The sequence below is a fragment of the Saccopteryx bilineata genome, chromosome 2 (genome assembly GCF_036850765.1).
Source record: "Saccopteryx bilineata isolate mSacBil1 chromosome 2, mSacBil1_pri_phased_curated, whole genome shotgun sequence".
Classification (NCBI taxonomy): Eukaryota; Metazoa; Chordata; class Mammalia; order Chiroptera; family Emballonuridae; genus Saccopteryx; species Saccopteryx bilineata.
This window is the reverse complement of record NC_089491.1, coordinates 270340449-270365584: the sequence shown is the minus strand read 5'-3', so window position 1 is coordinate 270365584 and position 25136 is coordinate 270340449. Positions and strand designations below refer to the sequence as shown.

At 47.4% G+C, this 25136-nt stretch overlaps 2 protein-coding genes across 2 annotated transcripts in view; one reads left to right on the top strand and one right to left on the bottom strand.

Moving 5' to 3' along the window:
- Positions 1 to 8547, top strand: part of CCDC63 (coiled-coil domain containing 63) — a 28235-nt gene extending 19688 nt beyond the window's left edge. Inside the window, exons 7-10 of the mRNA XM_066255066.1 lie at positions 102 to 176; positions 4369 to 4561; positions 5613 to 5816; positions 8465 to 8547. Coding sequence (XP_066111163.1) covers positions 102 to 176; positions 4369 to 4561; positions 5613 to 5816; positions 8465 to 8547 — 555 coding nt within the window. The remainder of the gene's footprint in view (positions 1 to 101; positions 177 to 4368; positions 4562 to 5612; positions 5817 to 8464) is intronic.
- A 2274-nt stretch (positions 8548 to 10821) lies between these two features.
- Positions 10822 to 19830, bottom strand: MYL2 (myosin light chain 2). The gene is made up of 7 exons (XM_066260590.1): positions 19747 to 19830; positions 18393 to 18482; positions 15679 to 15754; positions 13967 to 14071; positions 13311 to 13389; positions 13167 to 13215; positions 10822 to 11150 (listed from the first exon to the last, which is right to left on the bottom strand). Exons 1-7 carry the CDS (start codon positions 19747 to 19749, stop codon positions 11052 to 11054), a joined length of 501 nt encoding a protein of 166 aa, XP_066116687.1. The 5' UTR covers positions 19750 to 19830; the 3' UTR covers positions 10822 to 11051.
- Positions 19831 to 25136: the final 5306 nt, after the last annotated feature.

Sequence of the window (25136 nt, the reverse complement as noted above, 5' to 3'; positions counted from 1 at the left end):
AAGAAATCCTTATACACTCCTCGAGGCACAGGCTCATTTTCCAGGTGTGGCAGGGTGGGGAGTCCCCACTTTTCCTCATGGTCTGGTTTTCTCCCAAGCAGAATGAGATCACCCGCCTGCAGTCCCAGCAGAAAACATCCAAGGATGACAGCCTCTCTGTCCTGAGACAGCTGGAGGTAAGACCAGCATGGGAGGGAGGGACGCAGGAGTTCCTGTGGTCTGTCTGTGTGTCAGGCAGCCTGTCAGTTTGTTCTCAGAAGGAGTAAGACACCTGCACCATGACTCTCTACTGACCTGAGTCATGTCTTGACAGGTCCTGACCCTTTGTCACAGGCAGCCTCTGCTATAGGAATTGCTACAGAATTTTGTCGCTGGGGCCTTTTTGTCCATTATAGAGACCCTGCCCCTTCCCCTCCACACACACACACTTCAGGAAGCCTAATGCAGGCCCTTGCACTTATAAATTCATCCCAGGCTAGGAAATCCCAGACAGATCTCTGCCTCAGACTTTTCTTCTTTTGCCCCTTTGTCCTGGCTGTAGCCCGTTCTCAGTCAATACGTTATTACAGATGTTTCTTGAGCAATTACTACATACCAGGCACTGAGCCTACGTGCTTTGCTTGCAGCATCTCACAACATTTCATCCTCACAACAGCCCTACGAGGTAGGTGCTGTGATCTCTCCATTTTACAGATGAGGAAACTGAGGTTCAGAGAGGCAAGGTCACTTGGCCAACATCATGGAACTAGGATTCTATATGAGCTTTGCACTATATTTCACTGCTAATAACAGAGATCCAAAATAACTGTGACCTAATCAAGATAGGAGTTTATTTGCTCTGTTGAGAAATAAGTCTGAAGATAGTCATTTCAGGGCTGTTCATGATGTCATCAGTGACCCAGGCTCCTCTTTTCTGTTTTTCCATCCTTAGTATGTGGCTTATATCCCAAGGATGCCTCATAGTTGTAGTATGGCTGCTCTTGGTCCACTCATAGCGTATACATTTCAGACAGGTAGAAAGTGGTGACGGTGCCCTGGCTGGGTAGCTCAGTTGGTTAAAACAGCATCCGATATGCCAATGTTGTAGGTTTGTTCCCCAGTCAGGGCATATACAAGAACTAACCAATGAATCTACAATAAGTGGAAATCAAATTGATTTCTCACTTTCTCTCCCCCTCCTCTCTGTAAAATCAATCAATAAATAAAAGAAAAGAAAATGGGGAAGGCAAACAAAAAGGCCTTGCTGGTTGGCTCAGCCAGCTTAAAAGTTCTTTCCCTGAAATCTCAGCCAATGACTTCTGTGTTGACACCTCATTGGTTCTCCCTAGTGTCGAGAGTTGGAAATATGGTACAACTTTTAGCTGAGCACATTGCCATCCTACAATACAGGTAGAGTTTTGTTACCAAGGTATAAAGGGAGAAGGGATAGCAAACGTCTGCCAAAGATGTGAACTCATAGAGTTGATAGCGAAGCCCCATTTTAATCCGACAGTTTCTGGCCCAGGAACTGTGTTCCTAGTTCATTTCCTCTTCCTTTCTCTGTGAATTATTTCTGGTTTTGGCATTCACCCAGTCGGCAGTGATGGCAGTGCCATTTTCCAGTGGGCCACCGGGGGGCAGCAAAGCACATGCTGCTCATTGAGCTGCTGCAACTCAGAGAGGCCTCTCCCAAGAGTCCCAGTAGGATGAATTAGATTTCCAGGCAGGGCCCAAGTCCCAGGAGACTCTCTCCAAGCTGGGCACAGGCCTGTGGTTCCACGTCCTCAGCCTAGGCTCTCCCCATGTCCAGCTGCTTTCTCGGGGTTGGGGCTAATGCTGGTCTGCATCTCAGGGTTTTGAAGGTCTAACACGTTGTTGGAGGGGGGACTTTCAAGTTAAGGGAGGCTGGGCTGACCAGGTAACCCCAAGCATCTCTCCCACCATCAGTTCTTCATTCCTTTGGCTTCTGGGGCCCTTTTCAAATGCAAATACCCTAAAGCAGGAGAATTTGTCTCAATAGCCTTGGCCTCACAAGACGCTTTCTTAGCTCCTGCAAAAGATCACTCCCTTGGAAACTTTCCACATGCCTTCCACTTTGGTCATCTCCTGCCCCCCTGGAGAAGTGGTGGGACCCGTCTCCCATTGGGAGGGTTTTACATATAGGAGTTAAACAACCAGATCCTGGAGACAAATGAGGATCACTTCCAAGCTGTGTGATTTTGAAGAAGTCAACCTCTCCGAGCCTGTTTCTTCTCCTGTCAAAAGTGAGGATAATAACTGTTCTCACTTCACAGGGCTGGTACTTTCATCTTGTTACTAATAATTGCCCGAGTAGAGAGTTGAGCCCAAGGTCAGGTACTTAGCTTGATTCAGGGAAGCTAAAAACAAGTTCACTTTTCTTCTCTGACCTCAGTTTTCCTTCTCTGGAAACTGGGGCAGTTGGGAGGATGAGTTGAAATGATGTATGTAAAATGCCTGGAACATTTTAGGTGTTGGACATGTGTTACCATGGTCACATCAGGCTTTAAAAAAAAGATATTATTTACTGATTTTACAGAGACAGGGGAGAGAGAGAAGTAGGGGGAGTGAGAAGTATCAACTCATAGTTGTTTCATTTTAGTTGTTCATTGCTTGCTCCTCCTTATGTGCCTTGACCCAGCAAGCCCAGGGTTTCAAACTGGTGACCTCAGCATTCCAGGTCAATGCTTCAACCACTGCACCACCACAGGCCAAGCCAGGCTTTTTTTTTTAATCATATGAACTTCTGATGTACCTTTAGAATGAGAGGGCAGCTCTTGCTGTCCTATGAGGAAAATGCAGCCCTGACCTGAGAACAGCCCATGCTAGTAGCTGGGACAGGAAGCTCCCTGGTGTAGTAGTTGAGAGACAGTTGGAATTCCGGCTTCTCTCTCCTGATTGTGTGCTTTGGAGCCTCAGTTTTTTTACCTGGAAAATGGGGGTGTGGAGAAGGTTGACCCTTGGAATAGTTATCTGGGGCAGAGTCCTGGAGGATGGGGTCTGTCCGTACAGGGCCCCGTTTACCTTTACGTGTTGAGGACTTGGAGATGCAAGAAGCACTGAAGCACTCATTCCGCCAAGCTTGGAGGCTTTCTTGTTCCCGATGCCCCGGCTGTGCCCCAGAGCGGCAACTCTCAATTTCTGAGACGGGTTCTGAGCAGCAACTATTTTAAAGCTCCTAGGTGATATTAACTTGAAATCAAGATGGAGATCTGATGGACTTGCACGTTAGAGTCACCTGGAGCTTTATTAAAACACGGATTGCCGGGCCCACCCCCAGAGCCTGTAGTTTTAGTCTGTCTGGACCGCAGCCTGATAGCTTGCATGTCTAATGAGTTCCCCACCGAGCTGATGCTGCTGGTCCTGGGACCCCACTTTGAGAACCACTGGGCTGGAGCAATGTGCTTTAAGCTGTGACTGGTGGTTTGTCGGATTGCAACCATCATTTAAAAATAAATGAGACAGAGTAGAACAGAATAAAATAGAAAATATTAGAACACACAGGAAGAATACTGATTTGTGAAACTTTAATTTTATTTGATTAGATAATATATATAAACACACACCCATATACACTCATATGTATGTAGGTTGGTAGATATTAGGCTGCAAATATAAAATGTACTCCTCCATGTGTGCTATAATTTTTTAAAAAATGAGTCACTTGGCCCTGGCCAGTTGGCTCAGTGGTAGAGTGTCGGCCTGGTGTGCAGGAGTCCCGGGTTCGATTCCCGGCCAGGTCACACAGGAGAAGCGCTCATCTGCTTCTCCACCCCTCCCCCTCTCCTTCATCTCTGTCTCTCTCTTCCCCTTCCGCAGCCAAGGCTCCATTGGAGCAAAAAGTTGGCCCGGGCACTGAGGATGGCTCCATGGCCTCTGCCTCAGGCACTAGAATGGCTCTGGTTGCAACAGAGCAACACCCCAGATGGGCAGAGCATCGCCCCCTGGTGAGCATGCCGGTGGATCCCGGTTGGGCGCATGCGGGACTCTGACTGCCTCCCCGTTTCCAACTTCAGAAAAAAAAAAAAGAGTCACCAGCTTTCAATAAAAAAACATAAATCCAGTGCACATGTAGATGTACATACATATATGTAAGTAAAATTAAACTTACATTAAACAATACTTATCTGCAATGCATGCTAGTATTTTTCTCTTCCTTTCTTTTCTGTTCTATTTCATTCCTTTTCAAAAAAAGGTGATTGAGGCTCATTAAATTGATCACACACCTCCCTTGAGGTTTAAAAAACTGCAGTTTGGAGACCCTAGCCCCAGAGGGTCCTGAACCCTCATCTGCACTGAAGTCCTTCAGGGCTAGGCTGACCCAGATGGCAGCCTGGCTGACCTGGGGTGGGCATTGGGGTCTGCCACCAGGAGGAACTGAAGAAGACCACCGAGGAGGCGGACATGTATGAGAACAACTACAAGGAGATCAACAAGACCCTGGAGTCCCTCAAGAGCTCGGTGGAGGACCTCTTTAAGAAAATCAACTGTGATGCCACCAAGATCCTGGTGCAGTTAGGGGAGACCGGGAGAATCACAGATACCAACCTTTCGCAGTACTTTGGTGAGTCAGGCTGGGCCCGTTGAACTCTTAGGACCGTTTCCAGAGCTTTCTGTAACCAGGCATGAGGACTTGTGGGTTTTTTTTTTAGTGGTAGTGAGTCTGGTTGGTGAAGCAAGAGGACACAAATGCCAGCCTGCTTGGGTTCAAGCTCTGGCTCTACTCTTACAATCTCTGTGACTTTGGGCAACTTTCTGAACCTCTCTGTGCTTTAGTTTTTTTCAACAAAATAAAAAAGAATGAAAGAGAGAGAGAAAGAGAAAGGAAGGAGGAAAGGGAGGGAAGGAGGGAGGGAGGGAGGGAGGGAAAGAAAGAGAGAGAGAGAGAAAGAAAGAAAGAAAGAAAGAAAGAAAGAAAGAAAGAAAGAAAGAAAGAAAGAAAGAAAGGAATTATCTACCTTATAAGGTTTTTGGGAGGATTGAATAAATTAATATATTTCTTAGAGAAAAACTATATGATCATCTCAATGGATGCAGAAGAGGCATTTGACAAAATTCAACATTCATTCATGATAAAAAAAAAAAAAGAAAAAAGAAAAAACCACCTCTTAACAAAAACACCTACAGGTGTCCTGGCTGGTTAGCTCGGTCGGTTAGAACACTGTGGGTTCCATCCCCGGTCAGAGCACATACAGGAACGGATCAATGTTTCTTTCTCTCTTTTCCTTCCTCTCCCTCTAAAATTAATTAATTAATTTTTTTAAAAAGCCCACCTATGGGAAACCTCATACTTTTAGACATTCTTTTCCTAAGTGCCCCATCCTCATAAAAGTTTAATACTGTTGATACTGTATAGCTGTTTATGTCCTGTATGTATGTCTGTGCTTTATACCTTAGAGTCAGTTTATTTTTTTGCCTCTCAGAAAACAAATTTTAGCCTTTCAGGGTGATACTGCGCCTGAAGTATGCATGGTATAACCCAAGAGAAAGCCATCTCCACAGGAGCTCATGACCGCCCCCCTTTTCCTTCCCTTCCTCTCCAACAGGGGGCATCACCCTGAGATTCAACCAGGTCTCTTGACAGTGATCTTAACTGCCTTGCTTTCCTCCCCCAGCCATTATTGAAAAAAAGACCAATGACCTGCTGCTGTTAGAGTCGTACAGGCGGATCCTGGATATAGAAGGGACAGAGGCCGAGATCCCACTACCCTTCATCAACCCCTTCTGGGGCGGCTCTGCCCTCCTCAGGAACACAGAACCCATCAAGGTCAACGTCCCCACACTTGGGGCTGACCCCGCCAGCGACAGGTTGGATGAAGGTGAGTTCTCTTTCTCCCCAGATCTGCCTGGCTCACTGGGTCAGGGTTTCTAAGAAGCCTGTGATCATGAGTATCTGTAATGTTGAACCTCAGTTACCCCCTTTTTATGAGCCCCATGGGCCTATCACTCTCATTGGGTACCATCTTGCCTGTGGCCCAATGGCCTAGCCACAGATACTGAAATTTAGTTATCCTGAATATTTTTAAAAATTACAACTACTCTGTGAATATTGAAATGAATCTTAAAATATTCAAATTTTCCAAATTGGCAAGTGATGGGCTCACAAGAGTCCCTGATCTCATCTCTTACCCCTACTCTATGCTCTTGGGTCTCAGTCCACCCATAGACTCCCTTGGTCCTGTCCCATCCAGAAGCCTTAATTCTGGTCCTTCCTGCACTGGCCCACTGATTTTCCCTCCTTTCGGCGGCAGAAGTTCATGACCCTCCCTGTCACGGGGATGGGGGTTGGGGGTGGGAACCAACCTTTATCTCTGAACATGGGGATAAATTTGGCTCTATCAGGTTTTTGAGGCTAGTTTGGCAACATCTATGGGAAGCCTGAGAAATGGATATACCCATTATGCCTGTAATTTTATCCATGAGAACTGGTCTTTTCACAAAAAAACTTATTCAGGGTTCTATAGTGAAGGTAGGAGGCTGTTCACTGCAGCCCCAAACTGAAAATGTCTGAAATATCCACCCATTAGAGCAGGAGTCCCCAAACTTTTTACACAGGGGGCCAGTTCACTGTCCCTCAGACCGTTGGAGGGCCGGACTATAAAAAAAACTATGAACAAATCCCTATGCACACTGCACATATCTTATTTTAAAGTAAAAAAACAAAACAGGAACAAATACAATATTTAAAATAAAAAAACAAGTAAAATTAAATCAAGAAACTGACCAGTGTTTCAATGGGAACTATGGGCCTGCTTTTGGCTAATGAAATGGTCAATGTGCTCCTTTCATTGACCACCAATGAAAGAGGTGCCCCTTCCGGAAGTGCAGTGGGGGCTGGATAAATGGCCTCGGGGGCTGCATGAGGCCCGAGGGCCGTAGTTTGGGGACCCTGCATTAGAGATTGGTTAAATAAGTTAGAGTTCACCCTGCATACAATGGAATACTATGCAGCCTCTAAAGAGAATGCAATGGGATATAATATCATGTATATGATATATATATATACATACATATATATATGTATACATATATATATTCAGCGATTCTCAACCAGGAGTCATTTACTGATCAGGGGACTTTTGGCAGTGTCTAGAGCAGTGGTTCTCAACCTGTGGGTAGGGACCCCGGTGGGGGTCTAACGACCAAAACACAGGGGTCGCCGAAAGCCATCGGAAATACATATTTTATTTAAATTGTATAATAAATATGTATTTTCCAATGGCTTTCGGCGACCCCTGTGTTTTGGTCGTTCGACCCCTGCTTGGGTCGCGACCCACAGGTTGAGAACCGCTGGTCTAGAGGTATTTTTGGTTGTTACAACTTGGAGGAGGGGGGTGTACTGGCATCTGGTGGCCAGAAATGCTACTAAAAATCCTACAGTTCTATAATGCACAGGACCGGCCTTCATAACCATAATATATAATAGGCAGGGAAATGCATGCAGTGAGAGAAAGAGAGAGAGAAAGATGAGGAGAGGGAAGGGGAGGGAAAGAAGGAGGGTAAAAGGGAGATAGCTTGGTCATGCGCATGAGAACAAAGAGGACGTGTAAGCTGACTTACAGGGATATTTCTGGGAGGTAGTTTGCAGGGAACTTTACCTTTCTGAATTAAACAATTCTGCATTGTTTACATTTTTCTTTTACAATGACCCTGTGTCACTTCAGTGAAAAAATAAATAGATTTTGGAACAGCTACCCCACTTCTCTGAGCAACATTTCTAGTGTGCAAGTGTGCCAAGGATGGAGGGAGAGGAGTGCCAACATGCATGCACACGTGTGTGCATACCTCCTGTTTGATTTAGCCGAGGCACCTGAAACTTAGCAGGAGTGAAAGCTGGGTCTGGTGTCAGCCACCTTAGGGCAGCTTCCCTTGGCCCTTTGAGTTCCTAAAATCGGAGGTTGGCGGGGCATGGGGCATAGATCACAAGGTTAGGAACTTACAGAAGATGTCTTCCCCTCTGTTCAAGGGAATGTTGGTAAACATTGGGATCTCTTAGCTCACTAGCATCTATGGCACATTTGTGTGAAGTAGAAGAGGCACCCCCATCTGGGCAGACTAATTAGAAAAAGGTGCCCCATTTGGGTAGACATGGTTTGGCAGTCAAGTGGGGGCTGGCTTTCAGCCCATTCATTCACATCTCTCCAGCGTGTGTCTCTGTGCAGTTTGCTACATCCTGAACAACTGCACATGGTGGCCTTGTCTCCTTGAGATGAAGCCAGACTCACCTGAGAGAAATAAACAGTTATTATTTGGGCACCCCTGAGCGGTACATTTCTGCCTATCCTCTTCCTCCCTGAACCTCAAGAAGGGTCATGCTTCAACCTCCAGCATTGAGGAGGAACCCCAGCCAGGCCCAGACATCCTTGCCTTGGGGCTCCAAGAACGGAGCAGAGAGGCACTGTCCCTGAGAAGGAAGTGCGATGGGTTTGATTTCAAACTCCTCACCCAAGTCTCACTTTTGGCGCAGTGGACCATCCCCTGGACCACAGCGTCCTTCGGCAGATGGTGCGCAACAACTACATCGCGCGAGAGTCTCGGTACAAGCTTTGAACCTGGACAGCATCACTGACAAAGTGGGATGATCTGAGGCTCAAGAAGAAGGTAATGATCTGATTGGATGGGTCCACATTTGTACCGTCACTAGAGAGAATAAATGTTTCCTTCTGTACCTCCACTGCCTCTTCACACTCACTGCAAGGAGACTGGGGCACTGAGAGCCACCCTGGAACAGGTCAGAGGAATGTGAGGAGTTGAGTTCCAAAGCCGGCCCAGGATGCAAGAGTTGTGTGAGGTCACCATGGCCCCTGAGAGCCTGAGATTGTGCCCAGCACAGGTCACCCCTCGCCACGGTCCGCTTGGTGAAGCAGGACTGAGTGAAGTGTAGGGGTCAGGGGAAAACAGAAATATTGATGTTCATGCCCCAGAATCACACGGGGTGCAGCAGCCACTCACAGGTGGGGACTGGGAGCCACATAGTGTATCTCTGTATGTGTCTCAGTGTGTGTCTCTGTGCCTCTGTGTGTGTCTGGTAGACAGGCCTGTCACTGCAGAGCTGCATGCAAGGTGTCTTCCCCTGAAACACCTGCTGCACTAGAATGACCTGGGCTGGGACCCCTCCCATTTCTCCCCAGGACCTGGCTCTGTTTCTGCAGGAGCCCCAGGGAGCAGGTTCTGGGCATGAGGGCTGTGGGTCACTGCAGTGTATGGAACATGGTGGGTTGACATGGGGTGGGAGCCCCCTGGGCTTCTGCCTGCCCAGCTTGCTGGTGGCTTTGGAAGGGGCCCCATTTCCCAGCAGCCAGGGGTGGTGTCATTATTCATACTGATGGAGCTGACCCTGAACTCTTCCTGCAGGGCCCTTGTTGTTGTTGTTCTTGAGCCTCGTAGACTCACTCCAGTGCTGGCTCCTCCCTCCAATTGCCTGGACCCTGCCATTCCTTCTAGGTGACCCCAGCTGCCAGTCCCATCCCCATTTTCAGCTCTTTGCTTCCATCCCATCACTCGCTTTGGTTCTGGGGATTCTCTTGAAAATTTACGAGTGTCTGATGTTCACTGCTTTCCTCCTGAAAGGCATCTGGTCTCTCCTTTGGGAGACAGACATGTGGTTGGGGAAGGGACTGGTTTTAGCCCCAGGCTGAGAGTTAATCATGTGATCTGGGTCTGCCAGTCAGAGCACTACACCTGTTTCAGGGTTGGTTAGGTACCCCACAGGCCTTCCTCTAGGAGTGGCGTGGAGCTGGGAGGAAGATACGTGCTCTCCTTCTAGGAAGATTGCTGAGGGGATAGATGTGAGCCATTTTGCTATCATTGGGAGCAGAACAGTGGAGAGGCCTCCTCAGGCACTGATGGCCCTGTTTGAGTTCCTGAATGCAGCTATGCCTGAAGCCCACAGACTTCTTAGATATGTGAATCCATTTGTTTCCCAAATAGGGATTCTTGCAGCCAAAATAGACCCAAATGCTTTAAAAATGACTTGATCGCTCACAATCAAGAGTCAGTTCATGCTCAGGCTTAGTCCCTGGACCTCAGAGGGTCAGAAATCAGTACTCTCTCCCCTAGTTTGCCAGGAGAGAAGTACAGACAAGTTCTACTTTATCTAAAATTAGAACAGATCTCTTACAATGAATGGATATGATTTTCCCCCCAAATGAGCTACATTCTTAGCAAACATGTGAAGCTCCTCCTGTTAAGTCATGGGGCTTGTCTAGCTCATCTGTGGGAGAAGCATTCCAGGGGCACCCTAGAGGAAAGGACGTCACGGAAGCTGGGCTCTACAACTGCTCAAGCTCTTTGGAAGAAAGGGCTGTGGTCCTCTAGATCAGTGGTCCCCCACCCCTGGGCCGCGGACCGGTACCGGTCTGTGGGCCATTTGGTACCGGTCCACAGAGAAAGAATAAATAACTTACATTATTTGCGTTTTATTTATATTTAAGTCTGAACGATGTTTTATTTTTAAAAAATGACCAGATTCCCTCTGTTACATCTGTCTAAGACTCACTCTTGACGCTTGTCTCGGTCATGTGATACATTTATCCGTCCCACCCTAAAGGCCGGTCCGTGAAAATATTTTCTGACATTAAACCGGTCCGTGGCCCAAAAAAGGTTGGGGACCACTGCTCTAGATGACGTTCCAGTAAAATTTGACTCTTGGTAGAAATAGTTTCGAGTGGCTGCTTCTATTTTAAGTCAAGAGTCACTAAGACTCAATAAGAATGACAGAAGGGCCATCCCTAGCTTAAATGCTGCCTTTGTGGGAACTAGCAAAGGGCCCATCCCCCTCATGCCCACTCTGGGCACTTCTGTCAGAGAAACACTACGGACAAATAGATGACCTCCTGTTTATTTGAACATGGCCTCTGCATGGATTTCCATCTGTGGCATATGTGGTCATGCAGTATCGATAAGCCACCCAGGCTGCAAAGGAGATGGAGGTAGATACACGAGGCAGGCAACAGACCAAGGGCAGGGATGGTGGCTTTTCTGGGCCAGGTGAGAGGAGAGCAGGGGCCACCTTCCCCACAAACACAAGCCCAGGTCAGGCGGCGGGCCCTCCCTCAGTCCTTTTCTTCTCCGTGGGTGATGATGTGCACCAGGTTCTTATAGTCCAAGTTACCAGTCACATCCGGGGGGAAGGCGGCAAACATCTGATCAATCTGCAACAAACCAGCAAGAGGTGCAGAGGATGATGGGAGGGGGGGAGAGAGGGAAGATTGTGTGCAGTGCCGGTCTGGGTGGAGAGGCCGTGGGGGCGGGGCAGGAGTATGGGATGGGGATGGGGGCGGTAGATGTGGAGATGTGCCCAGGTCCCTTCCAAGAAAGTCTTGTCACCCAACTACTGCAAGAGCCACAGGACCCAAGGCCACACACACCCTTCCTGGGCAGCCCACAGCTGAACTGATCAGTGTGGGGCCCACTGGGGGACCTCTCGGAGGGGCTGTTCTAGCCCTACGCAGTGTCGACCAGAGCACTCTTTGGGCCTGAATTTCCGGTCAGCATCTCCCTGGAGCCTTCCTGCTTTCTCACCCTTCTTTCCTAGGGGCTGACCCCAAGGGCCGCCCTGCAGGGATGTTCCCGGAACCCAACCTGCAACTGGTAAAACTGGGACCACAAACTCAAGTGTGCCAGGGGGCTGGGTAGTTGAAGAAAGGGAGCAAGGTGGGCCTAGTGGGGGCTGTGGCTGAGTGGGGCCACACGAGCCACTTATGGAAGTAGCAACTGCTCAGGGCCAGCTGATTGTGGCCATGTGGGCAAGGAGGTCAGATGCTGAGGGAATCTGATTCTGGAAATCTAGATTTTATTTTTAAAACGTGATTTCCATGTTTAAAAAATATTGGCTAGTTATGTAAGAAAATACTGGCTATTAATAGCTAACATGTGATAACATTGCCCTTATTGCATGTCAGCGCTTTAAACATATTAACTTGTTTAACCCTCACAGTGTGCTATATGGTAGGTTCTACTTCTATTATTGTCTTCACTTTACAGATGAGGAAATTGAAGCACAGTACGGTTAAGGAGCTGGCCCAAAGTGCACAAAGTTAGTGGGAGGTAAAAAAGGTTCCTTTAACTGCTTACGTTTTAGAGGGGAAACCTAAAAGAAAATTATTATTTTTTTTGTATTTTTCTGAAGTTGGAAACGGGGAGGCAGTCCGACAGACTCCCCGCATGCGCCCTACTGGGATCCACCCGGCATGCCCACCAGGGGGCGATGCTATGCCCATCTGGGGCATTGCTCTGTTACAACCAGAGTCATTCTAGTGCCTGAGGTAGAGGCCATGGAGCCATCCTCAGCGCCTGGGCCAACTTTGCTCCAGTGGAGCCTTGGCTGTGGGTGGGGAAGAGAGAGACAGAGAGGAAGGAGAGGGGGAGGGGTGGAGAAGCAGATGGGTGTTTCTCCTGTGTGCCCTGGCCGGGAATCGAACCTGGGACTCCTGCACGCCAGGCCGACGCTCTACCACTGAGCCAACTGTCCAGGGCTTAAAAGAAATTTTTAAGGAAGTGTGGAACCTCATGGAATCAGGCCTGAGAAGGGACTATTTTAAAGACTCCTTAAGAGGACAGAACTGTTGCTTGTTTATATGGGACTTTCTGGCAAAATAGTCAAGTGTCCCTTCTTCCAGGTACAGTACGGCCACCTGCCAGAAAAGTCATGTATTCTGATTTTTAAAAATAAATAAATAAAACAAAACACTTTACTGCCATCTGCTGGAAAACTACTGCAACAAACACATACTCTACGATAATATATTACAAGAACGGCATCTGGGAGAATGGTGTGGTGCACGTCCTACACGCCAGTCTGTGGTACCCTGCATGCCACCCTGACTCCATCAGGAAACTGATGCTCTACCCAGGGCTCCGTGCAGTGTGAGGAAGGCAGACCTGGATCGGACAGACCTGCGTTTACCATCAGTGTTGTCCTTTTAGGCAAGTGAGCTTACTTCCTTGGGTCTCCGGTTTTCCACCTGCATCTATAAAGTGACAGTAACACTAGTTCTGACCTCCTCGGGTGACGGAGGGAATGAAGTGGGAGAAGGGCTCGGTAGACACTTGTAGGTTCTCTCTCACTGTGGGGTCAGGGGTCATTTTAGAAAACAGGAATATGGAGTGAGTCTCTGGAAGGGTGATGCCAGGAGCTGGAGTGCAGAAAGCGTAAGGGGCCCACTTACCTCGTCCTTGGTGAATCTCTCTGCCTGCGTGGTCAGCATCTCCTTAACGCTGCAAAGAGAGAAGAACAGGTGTTGGCACCAGGTGGGTGTGTGTGTGGGGGGAAGCAGGGAGTCCTTACCTCCTCTCCCACAGATCCTACTCACTATTCAGCCTTGAGCACCCCTTTGCCTTCGGGGTCAAACACTTTGAACGCGTTGAGAATGGTCTCCTCAGGGTCTGCCCCTGAAACAGAAAGCAGGGTCACACCATGCTACGGCCAGCTGGGAACCACTGTACTCTGGGAGGCAAGGCCCAAACCCACCCCACTCCACCCCCATGCTGGAGGGCCAGAGCAAGACTTTTGCCTGGCGTGAAGACCCTGCCTACCTCTGAGCACTGAGCCTTGATACTTTAACAGAGAGGGCTGAGAGTCCAGTTATTTGTGAGCAAACCCAGGTCAAATATGGATCTAGATTTAGAAAGACCGGGATTTGAATCCTGACTCCAACACTTGTTAGCTATGTGACTTTCTGTCTCTGTAGAATGGGGATAAGGGTAGAACCTACCTCCTAGACGCTGTTAAATGAGGTAATAATACACATTAAGTGCTTAGCCTGAGACCTGACCCAGGGTGTGGCTTGGAACAACATTAGCTGCTGCTGTAATTCTCCCCCTCCCACCCCGCCCCCAATGTTACTCTGCCTCCATCTTCTGGCAATTCTTGTCTATTCTCCTACTCCTTTAATTCTCATGCAAAGATGAAACATGTAAAGACAGACACCCCCCCTCCACACACACACAGGTGCACACACAAGCTTACCCTTTAGTTTCTCTCCGAACATTGTCAGGAACACCGTAAAGTTAATGGGACCTGGAGCTTCCTTTATCATGTCATCAATTTCCTCATTATTCACATTCATGCGCCCTAGAACGGGAACACACACACTCAGGGCCTCCGAGCTGGGACAGAAGCAGCTATTTGGAAGGACACTGGCATTTGCCCTTGTCATTCCACTTCAGGGAATCTAGTCCAAGAATAATCAGAGACAGAGTGGACGGGCCAAAGCTTCACGTGAGATGTTCTTGACAGCGTTATGATAGCCAGACAAGTGGAAACAACCCACAATCTGATGCAGGAGGGATTATTTTAAAAATAGTCTCTTTAGAACTGGGAACATTTTGTATAGACATTTTAATATTTTACTTAAACAGGAAATGGTCATCCTATAAATTAGCCTTTCTCAGCTGGAGGGGGGAGAGACAGGTCAGAATCACTGGAGGGAAGTTGTTCAAATTACACCTGCTGTAACCCACACAGCCTTGGGGATTCTGATATACCTACCCGCTCTAGCCCTTGCCACAGGTCCATATAGTGCCTTTGTGCAAATTAGAGAAAGATACCCCTTAATATGATTTATGTTTTAAATATAAAAATCTACAGTGGCTACAAACATGAATAGTAGTCTTAGTGGCCTAGCGAACATAACCGGCGCCTGGGGCACGACACTTTATTGGCACTCCCCTCCCCTTCTACTATGCTTTTCTTGTTTGTCTTGGAGACCATTTGGCGCCCCTCTGCGAGTGGCGTCCGGGGCATGATAGACCCCCTTGCCCCCCCCTCATTACGCTACTGAGTAGTCTGTAGAACTGAGTGGTGCACAATCTGTATGGCTGTTTGTGGTGGCCTTGAGTTCGGGGTGGGTAGGCCTAGGGGCGGGTGAGTAGTGGCAAGTTGGACAAGTATACTGTGGAAAAGCTGATGCACTTATGCTCACACTGTTGAGATATAAAATTTAAAATTGCTGAATCCAAAATAGAATGATTCTAATTATTAACCCCCACCCCCACTGTTATACCTAGGAAAGACTTTAAAGGCTGAAATGTTAACAGTGGAGTGTTGCCCAATGGGTAGTATTGTTTTTCTCCTTTATACTTTTCAAAAATTTCCAAGTTTTCTATTGTGAGCTGGCACTGTATTCAAGTAACGCACAAAAAGTTATTAAAGACTGACCGGTGGTGATGCATTAGATAGAGTGTTGACCTGAAAAGCTGAGGTTGCTGGTTCCAAACCCCAAGCTCACCAGCTTGAACATGGGCTTGTTGGCTTGAGACACAGGATTGTTGAAACAATCCCAAAGGTCACCAACTTGAGCCCAAACGTTGCTGGCTTGAGCCCAAGGTGGCTGGCTTGAGCCCAAGGTGGCTGGCTTGAGCAAGGCGTCACTGGCTCAGCTGAAGCCACCCCCCCAACCCGTCAAGGCACATACAAGAAGCAATTAATGCATAACTAAAGTGAAGCAACTATGAGACGATGTTTCTCTCTCTTAAAAAAAAGTTATTAAAAAAAAGATGTGAAGACACTCAAAAATTAAACTCTTCTTTTTCTAGCTTCTGAGATTTGTCTTAAAGGCCAATCATGGTTGAGCTGTTTTTTGGGAAAATGACAAGCTCTACACCTTTTTGATGGTCCCACCTCCCAGCCCTCATGGGCATGGGCTGAGACTCTCCTACAGGCCTAGAGGGGCAGCGTACCAAGAGCAGCGAAGGTGTCCCTCAGATCGTTCTTGTCGATGAAGCCATCCCTGTTCTGGTCCATGATGGTGAAGGCCTGTGAAAGGGAGGCAGTTGGCTGGTCAGCCCAGGGAGAAATTGGAGGGGAGGAGCCCAAGAGGCTGGGCCACAGGGTAGGGGAAGTGAGATCCTGGGATTTTCAAAGAACATGGAAGGACATTAGATCCAGAGTCAAAGATGTAAAGCAGTACGGCAGTTCCTCAAAATGTGAGGCATAGAGTTACCATATGATCCAGCAATTCATCTGCTGGGTTCTTCTAGTCAAGAGAAGAACATTTGTCCACATAAACACCTTAACACAAATGTTCATAGCAGCTTGATTGTTCTAGCCAAAAAGTGGAAACAGGCCACATGTCCATCAATGGAGAGATGGATAAAAAAATACGTGGTCTCTGTTCAGTGGAACCCTATTCAGCCACAAAAAGGAAGGAAATTATGATACATGCTACAGTATATAGGTGAGCCTTGAAACAGGATGCTGAGTGTGAGAAGTCGTCACAAAAGGCCACATAGTGTGTGATTCCATTTTCATGACATGTCCAGAACAGGCACATCCATAGGGACAGAAAATAGATCCGTGTTCAGTCACCAGGGGCTGGGGCAGAGGGAAGTGGGGAGTGACTGCTAACAGGCATGAGGTTCTTTTGAGGGTGATGAAAATGTTCTGAAATTAGATAGGGATAATGGTTGCAAAACTCCGTGACGATACTAAATAGCCACTGAATTGTATGCTTACTTTAAAAATGCCAATTTGTGGCATGTGAACTATACTTAGGTAAAGCTGTCATTGAAAAAAAAAAAGGCAAGTTAAAAACGAGGGTTTCATATCTGCCTCCCACATTGTCAGCCCATGTTATCTATAAAAGGGGGCTGGTAATCTCTCCCAGCTCCTTGGCAGGGAGATGCTGCAAGCTTTGTAAATGCCCAGGTGTTTTACAAATGGAATGTCATCTCCACGTTTTTTGAGTTCTTGGTGGCAGCTGGTTGCCACACTCCCAGCAGCTGATCTCATCTCAGAGGTTGGGATGGGGTGAGGGAGGGGCAGGTGTAGTTTTCTCCCTGGATGGTGACTATTTCAAGTTCAGATATGACATTTCATCCAAGGAGTTCCTCTTACCCTGGTGGCCTGTGGGACATGACATTCCTGTGATCTAAATGTTAATGGGGACAAAAGGTACAATTCTGCACGGTCCTATTTGGAAGTCCCAATGGTTTACCCTTTGATAGAAGACTCCTGGGCCTCTTTAGCAGAGCTCAGTGTATTTTCCTCTGAAGGGGCTCTGTCCTTCCAAGCCTTCAGGAAGTGGCTTAATTTTTTACCTAATTGCTGCTTAGTTTACTCAATACAATAAGGCACACTCCCATAGAATGTGATAGGGTTTCAGACCCCGCCAGTGCTCCGCAATCTAGGACTATAAAATTGGAAATCCAAGAGATATTGTATTTCATCTCTCAGGTTGGCAAAAATAGTTTTTTAGACTGTTAATGCCCAGTGTTGACAGAAATGTGGCAGGGGAGGGCCCTGGCCGGTTGGCTCAGCGGTAGAGCGTCGGCCTAGCATGCGGAGGACCCGGGTTCGATTCCTGGCCAGGGCACATAGGAGAAGCGCCCATTTGCTTCTCCACCCCTCCGCCGCCGCGCCTTCCTCTCTGTCTCTCTCTTCCCCTCCCGCAGCCAAGGCTCCATTGGAGCAAAGATGGCCCGGGCGCTGGGGATGGCTCTGTGGCCTCTGCCCCAGGCGCTAGAGTGGCTCTGGTCGCAACATGGCGACACCCAGGAGGGTCACAACATGGTGATGCCCAGGATGGGCAGAGCATCGCCCCCTGGTGGGCAGAGCGTCGCCCCCTGGTGGGCGTGCCGGGTGGATCCCGGTCGGGCGCATGCGGGAGTCTGTCTGTCTCTCCCTGTTTCCAGCTTCAGAAAAATGCAAAAAAAAAAAAAAAAAAAAAAAAAAAGAAATGTGGCAGGGGAGTGGGGAGGGAACAGTTTCTTCTCTTGGGGCCACAGGAGTAGGAATTAGCATCTTGTTTCTGGAGGACAATTTGGACCAGCGGTTCTTTTGTTTTTAGTTCCTTTTTTAAAAAAATTCCTTTGACCCAGCAATTCTGCCTTTAGGATTTTACTCCAAGGAAATAACCAGAAATGCATGCGAAGATGTGTTCTTTATAAAAGTAAAACCTTCTAAACACATGTAACATCCCACCTTAGGAAGTGGTTTAAATCCATGATAGAAGATGGTGATAGTGAATTTGCTCAAAGAAACATCGCAGGCACTAAGCAGCCTGTGCAGAAGATCGTAGCTTTGAGGAACAAATGTATCCGTATATAACAAAAATGACTTGAAGGGTGTATACCGAAATGTTAGCTGAGTATCTATTGCTTGGGTGGTAGAATTGTAGGTCATTTTATGGTAATTTTCTTCGTGTTTTTCTGAAAGTTTTTTTCAACAACAAAAAAATACTTTACTTGCATGATTAGGAAAAGATATTAAAAATAACTTCTTGAAATGGGTCACTCGTGGTGTGGCGGGGAGCTGACTGACTCGGGAGGGGGATTTGTTTGGAGGATAAAGACATCTAAGCAAGAGGCCCCTGCAGGGAACACGGAATGATGGGAAGGCGCCCCCTAACTGGTGGGATCTGCCTCCAGGCCGAGCATGCCGCAGCTGCACTCACCTCCTTAAACTCCTGGATCTGAGTCTGTTCAAACATGGAGAACACGTTGGAATTGGCGCCCTCTATTCTCTTCTTGGCTTTCTTGGGTGCCTGGAGGGCAGGGGGTGGGGGGAGCAAAGGCATCGATTAAACGAGTCAGAGGCTGAAAATGAGAAAACTCCATCAGACCCTATCTCTGGGTGAGCCTCAGCTGCCCTTCTATGATACGGGAATGTGGTGTCCACGCTCTTCTCAGAAAGGACACACCGTGACGTATCAAAGGCCCCCTGATTCTGGTGGATCATAAGAGATAGTGAATCTTGCAGCAGCTCCTTTTAAAAACTGGGAGTGGTGGAGGTGTGTCTCCGGGGATGGAGGCCACACTTTCAGATCAGCCTTGGCCCGGTCCAGCCACTTCTGTTCTGCTGCATTTCACGAAAAGTTCAGTAATGTACAGAAGGAGAATTGATTGGAGGGGGGGAAAAAGTCAGGCTCACAAAACCATGAGGAATGTCGAGATGAAATGACAAGTTTTTTTCAGGGTGTTAAAACCCAACTGCTCCCCCACCCCCACACACGATTTTCCCTTGATCCAAATGGCAGCAAAATCTCTTCTAAATGTTCTGGCCTTGCACCATGCAAACAGTGCAGAGAAGAGCGAGTTAACATTTCACCCTACAGACTTCTCTCTATAGTGACAGCAAAGGCTTAAACACAACATATATATCCTTTTATTTAATCCTCGTAACTGCCCTGCAAGTAGATGCTATTATTACTGTCACCATTTTACTGGGGAGGCAACTGAGGCTCAGAGAGGTTGAGTCACTTGCCCGAGGTCACATAGTCACAAAAAAGCAGAGCTAGAAAAAGCTTGGGCACTCTGGCTCCAGAGTCTTTGCCCCTAACCACTCTCCTATGCTGACCCTTATTTGGAGGCTTCCTGCTTCAGGAGGGGGACACCTAACCAAACAACACATGGAGAAAGGTTTTAATTTTGCAAGTTCAAAAGGTGAAAACAGAAAGATCTTTTCCTCAGCTGCCTGAACAAGAGAAAAGAATTACAATTTGATCCTTAAAAGCATTCAATCCCATTTTGCAAGCCCTGGGAGTTATTGATTCCTCCAGAGGTCAGTAGACAAGCCATAAAAAAGCCAACTCTTATTTTGTTTTTGCAAGTCCCCGGGAGCTGCTGTTATTTGTGGCTTATCAGGGCATTGATTGGGGTTCCTCTGTGCACGCACAGTGAGCAGTGCTTTTTCCACCAGGGCCTGGGGTCCTCGAAAGCCACCTCCCCCTCCTTTAGTCCTTTGCTTGTAGGTGGCATCCCCTTTTTGCCCACCCAGCATCACTCACCTCCGGAACCCTGGCTACTCACCATGGCGGAAAGGACTCAGCACTGATTCCCTAGAAGAATCTCACAGGCTGCCTGCTCTCCTCGGCAAGAACAATAAATACTTCCTCCCCATGTTTAAAAATAACCCATGACCACTTTTGGCAGTGATAGGTGAGGTTGACACCACCTAAGCAACCCCCCCCACCCCCTACCCCATGCCGTTCTTCTGAAGTAAGGGCAGCTCACTCGCCACCTGGTGACACTTGAGACCCAAAAAAGCATTCAAGGTTAAAGACACAGGCGGCTGGGTCATGGGGAGGGATGCTTTCTGCAGCGCTTGGGCGGGTGACACTTGTGCGTGTCAATTTTGAGAGAGAAAATGGCAGGCAGAGGGGACTTCAAATTCTCTAACATTATCAAGCACAGGTCCCACCTCAGGGCCTTTGCACCTGCAGTTCCCTCTACCTGGAATACTTTTCTATCAGACATCTGTGAAGCTCCCTCTCTCCCTCCTTCAGATCTTCAATCATGTTCTTGGTGAGATTTCCTCATACCCCTGTGAAGGTAACCATTCATGCCCTACACTCCAGACCTCGTTCTCTGTTTTTCTTCTACAGTATTTCTCACCCCACAACATTCTGTGGAATCACTTCTTTTGTTCAGTGTCAGTGGACAGTCAGCTCCGGAGGGAAGGGTCCTCTTCAGTTTTCCTCACTACTTCTTCCTTGGTGAGAGATAGGCTCTCTCACCAGCTCATGATAGGCACAAAGCAACTGCTCAACAAAGTCGTGTTAGTTGGAGAACTAACTCACTTACCGGGAGCTTACTATGTGCTAGGCACCAAGAACATATGTTTTATGCTCATATTGAATTTTCCAGCCACTCTTTGAGGTAGGGACCACCTTATCCTCGGTGTGCCCATTTCACAGATGAGGAAACTGAGGCTGAAAGGTGACATGAGCTTCCCCAGGGTCATGTGGTGATGAAACTGGAAGTGGAACTGAGGCCCATTTGCTTTCAGAGTTTGGGCTCTTTCAGGGCCTTGGAAAAGGCAGCTTGCTCTCAGAGTACGAAGTGTTGTACTTACTACTGTCTCCCAGCTTGGTTTTTCTCCTGACCTTGCAGGCACCCTTAGGGTCCACGGAGTGAGAAGTAGGGGCTTGGAATCAAGTTATTTAATGGCTGTGGGTGCCAGCTCCAGAATTCACACCTCTAAGGAGAACTTTCCCTCTACTGTCCCTGGTAGTGTGGCCCCAGGGCCGATGGCCAGAGCAGCATTCATCCCTCACTGTATGTGAGGTGTGGTGGTACTGCTGGGGAGACCACCACCAAGTGACAAACTCCTGTACTCATGACACTGTGTGTAAGGGATAGCTAGGTAAAAATGAACACATTCACAAACCAGATAATTTCAGGCAGTGACAGATACTATGTAGGGATGAAACAGAGAGGTGTGTGGTCGTGATGGGTAGGAGCCACCTCACAAGATCTTTGGTCCCCAAGGATGAACAGACTAGTTAATAACCAATGCAGACTTTGCCGTCCTTGCCAAGGCCTGACTGGGGATTGTTGGAACATTTCCACTTGACCTTAGGTGATTTGAGGCAATGGAGTGGAGTGACATAGCCCCCAGGCTGGGGAGGTCAGACAGAGTGCATCTGAACCCAGGGTCTGTGTGACCTTGGGAAAATGCCTTCACCTCTCTAAGCATGTAAAGTGAGAATATATATAAAAAATCTCCCTTGAGAAGTTTTCCAGAGGATAAAAAGAGACTAAGCCCAGGCAGGTGCTCAATAAATGGCTGTCATCACTCACTTCCCTTCTTGGGTGAAAAAAAAAATTCTATTTTGGAGGCACAGACCCAAGAGCCATTTATTGCTATGACAAGAAAAAAAAAAAAGTGGGTCCTGGCCGGTTGGCTCAGCGGTAGAGCATCGGCCTAGCGTGCGGAGGACCTGGGTTCGATTCTGGCCAGGGCACACAGGAGAAGTGCTCATTTGCTTCTCCACCCCTCCACCACACCTTCCTCTCTGTCTCTCTCTTCCCCTCCCACAGCCAAGGCTCCATTGGAGCAAAGATGGCCCGGGCGCTGAGGATGGCTCTGTGGCCTCTGCCTCAGGCGCTATAGTGGCTCTGGTCGCAACATGGTGACGCCCAGGATGGGCAGAGCATCGCCCCCCTAGTGGGCAGAGCTTCGCCCCATGGTGGGCGTGCTGGGTGGACCCCGGTCGGGTGCATGCGGGAGTCTGTCTGTCTCTCCCTGTTTCCAGCTTCAGAAAAATGCAAAAAAAAAAAAAGTGGTTTTTCTTTCTTTTCTCTAGTTATACATGGGTTAGAATTATCCAGAAACATCTAATAGAATCTTTAATAACAAAAGAGATGTTTTCCGTCTGACCAGGCGGTGGTGCAGTGGATAGAGCGTTGGACTGGGATGCGGAGGACCCAGGTTCAAGACCCCGAGGTTGCCAGCTTGAGCGCGGGCTCATAGAAGCTCACAATCTTGGACCCAAGGTCGCTGGCTCCAGCAAGGAGTTACTCAGTCTGCTGAAAGCCCCCGGTCAAGGCACATATGAGAAAGCAATCAATGAACAACTAAAGTGTCACAACGAAAAACTGATGATTGATGCTTCTTATCTCCCTCCATTCATGTCTGTCTGTCCCTATCTATCCTTCTCTCTGACTCTATCACTGTCCCTGTATAAAAAAAAAAAAGATAGAAAAGTGACGTCACGGAAATGGCGCCGTGAGCAGCGCGTCCGACAGCTCTCCCCTAAATCACAACAAATTTATCAACTAGAAACAGAAAAATTTATCCTCGGAGCATTCCGGAGTTCCACACAAACTGATAGCGAAAGGACTGTTATCACTTGAATCTGAGAGACGAGAGTGTGGAGGAATCTACCACAGGGAGGTTCTTTCAAACCGCAAGGAAGTGCGCCTGTGGTGAGTCAGCCCATATACTTGGGAACCGTGAGCTGCCGCGAGCCGCCGCGAGCCGCCGCGAGCAGCCGCGCACGCGCCCGGTCCGGTTGAGCACCGCTGACGTTCCCAGCGGCCCACACACTGCGAGTGGGGGTCGCCGGCCACCGGTGCCCGGAGCGCCCCATTCGCGCGCGTGCCTTGGGCATTCCACGCGCCCAGGGCGCCCTGCTGGCCCGCACACCCAGGGGGCTCCATTATCCTGCGCCTGGTGCGGTCCAGCCGCCAGCGGCAGGGCGAGCGGGAGAGGCTTGGGAGATTCTCTCCGTGGGCGGGGCACCTCACCCAGCCATTCAAACTAACAATCAAGCGTTGGGGGAGGGGCGCGCGCAGGCAGCCTAAAATATCTTCGGAAGCACAGCTGCGACCCAATCACTGAAATTAGCTTAACCCATGAAATCTGCGCACCCTCGGTTCTAATTGATAAGATCTCTCTCAATTCAGCGTTCCAAGACAAGAGGCGTGATATTTTTTAGTGCCTCTCGCTAAAGGGGCGGGGGCAACTTCTGATTAATAGAGCCTCCATATTTAGGGATAAACGCTAACAAGAAGGACTTGGCAGATAATAAGGTCTATACTACACTAGTCGTAAGCAGAGACTAGTGCCTCTTCTTCCCTGCAAAAACAGGCTACAAAGTGTGGAAAGCCTGGGTTGAGAGGTCCAACTAAATGATAGGCGCTGAACAGTCACCTTGACAACAATTGACTCCCACCCCCGCCTGATTACACTGGAGGCCCTGACTGTCAGAGCCTTTCCCAAAGCCTTGCACTGAGTGGGGATAGAGTGGGGATTTCCCAGCTCTTTGAGCCTCTTACTCCCCAGGCAGACGCAGTTGCAGCCTTATAGCTGGATCACCAGGCTGCTAATTCAGAAAGGGGGGACTAGGAGAGAGAATCCAGGAAAGCAAACTCTCTCATCGTTGGACCCTGCAAACGCCAACAAGCCTTTACTTCCAGCAAGACTAAAGCCAATTATATGACATTGCCATAGAATCCCATCAACTGCAAATCCCTACCTAAGAGTGACACAGGGGCAGAGCCTGGGGTACAGAGTCACCGACCAGGAAGAGGGAGAGAAAAGAAAAAGGAAGAAGTTAACCTCTCAAAATCAAGAAAAACCCACAGACTTTACAACTTGATCCACTATTTTTGTTGTTGTTGTTGTTGTTTGTTTCTTCTATCTTTTTGCCTTTATTTCCTCCACCTCGGTCCTTCTATTCTCTGCCCATCTTATGCTTCCCCTTTCTTGAACTACACTACCCATGAGTGTTGCATTTTATTTTTCTTCTTCATCCTCACCCTCCTTTAAGGTTATACTCCAAAACACTTAACTCTCACTCTCTCCTCTTTTTTTTTTTTTTGTCTTGCTTTATTTTGTTTTTTTCTCTTCCTATTTTATTTCTTCTTTCGTTTTTCTCTTTTTCTTATTTTTTCCTTTCTATTCGTTTTTTCTTTTCTCATTTTACTTTCCTCCCATATAATCCTCAATCACGAACAAATTAGTTAATTTGGGACTCAAGGCTTTTTTTTGGCTTTATTTCTCTTTTTTGCTTTTGTTTTTATTTTTTTTTCTTGTTTGTTTATTTTTGTGGCATTTTGGGTCCTCCCAACCCAAGGTCTCCATTGTATTTAGTCTTCGCTCCACTTAATACAACAGATTTTTACTTATTATTTTTATTTTTTCTTCTTTATTATTCTTTTTTGGTCCTTTTTTCTGGTTCCCTCTTATCCCTCTCATTATATCTCTTAGTTGACCATCACATACAAGCAAATCATCTTATGCTTGTCTAAGATTTTCTTCCTTTTTTTTTTTTTTTTTTTTTTTGCATTTAGTAGGTCCCTACTCCCTTTTTTTTGCCCCTTGAACTCTTCACCCCAAATCAGGCCCTCCATTATAGGCACGATATTTCCCTGAGGAGGGGAGAGGAGGGAAAGAGAAGAGAGAAAAAAAGGGGGAAATAATAAATTATTACTGTTTTTTTTTTGTGGGGTGTTTTACCTTTTTTTTTTTTTTTTTTTTTTTTTTTTTTTTACTTTTTACTCTTTATTAATTCTAATTAGTGCTATCAATAAGACCACCCTCAGATGCCGATAAGAAAGAGGAAATCGAATATTATGGATACAAAAGAAAGAGAGGTAACACAAATAGATGTGGAAAAATCTATGGAGAAAAGACTTAACATATTGGAAGCCTTGGAGCTAAATGACAGAGAATTTAAAATAGAAATCTTAAAAATACTCAGAGATATACAAGAAAACACAGAAAGGCAATATAGGGAGATCAGAAAACAACTCAATGAACACAAAGAATATATTACCAAGGAAATTGAAACTATAAAAACAAATCAAACAGAAATGAAAAACTCAATTCACGAGCTGAAAAACGAGGTAACAAGCTTAGCTAACAGAACAGCCCAGATTGAAGATAGGATTAGTGAAATAGAAGACAAACA

Coding starts and splice junctions, on each gene's coding strand:
- MYL2 (XM_066260590.1), bottom strand. Junction 13,216..13,310: donor GGGGTGCTCAAGGCTGAATA/GTGAGTAGGATC, acceptor CTCTCTTTGCAG/CGTTAAGGAGATGCTGACCA. Junction 11,151..13,166: donor AGAGATTCACCAAGGACGAG/GTAAGTGGGCCC, acceptor GGTTTGTTGCAG/ATTGATCAGATGTTTGCCGC.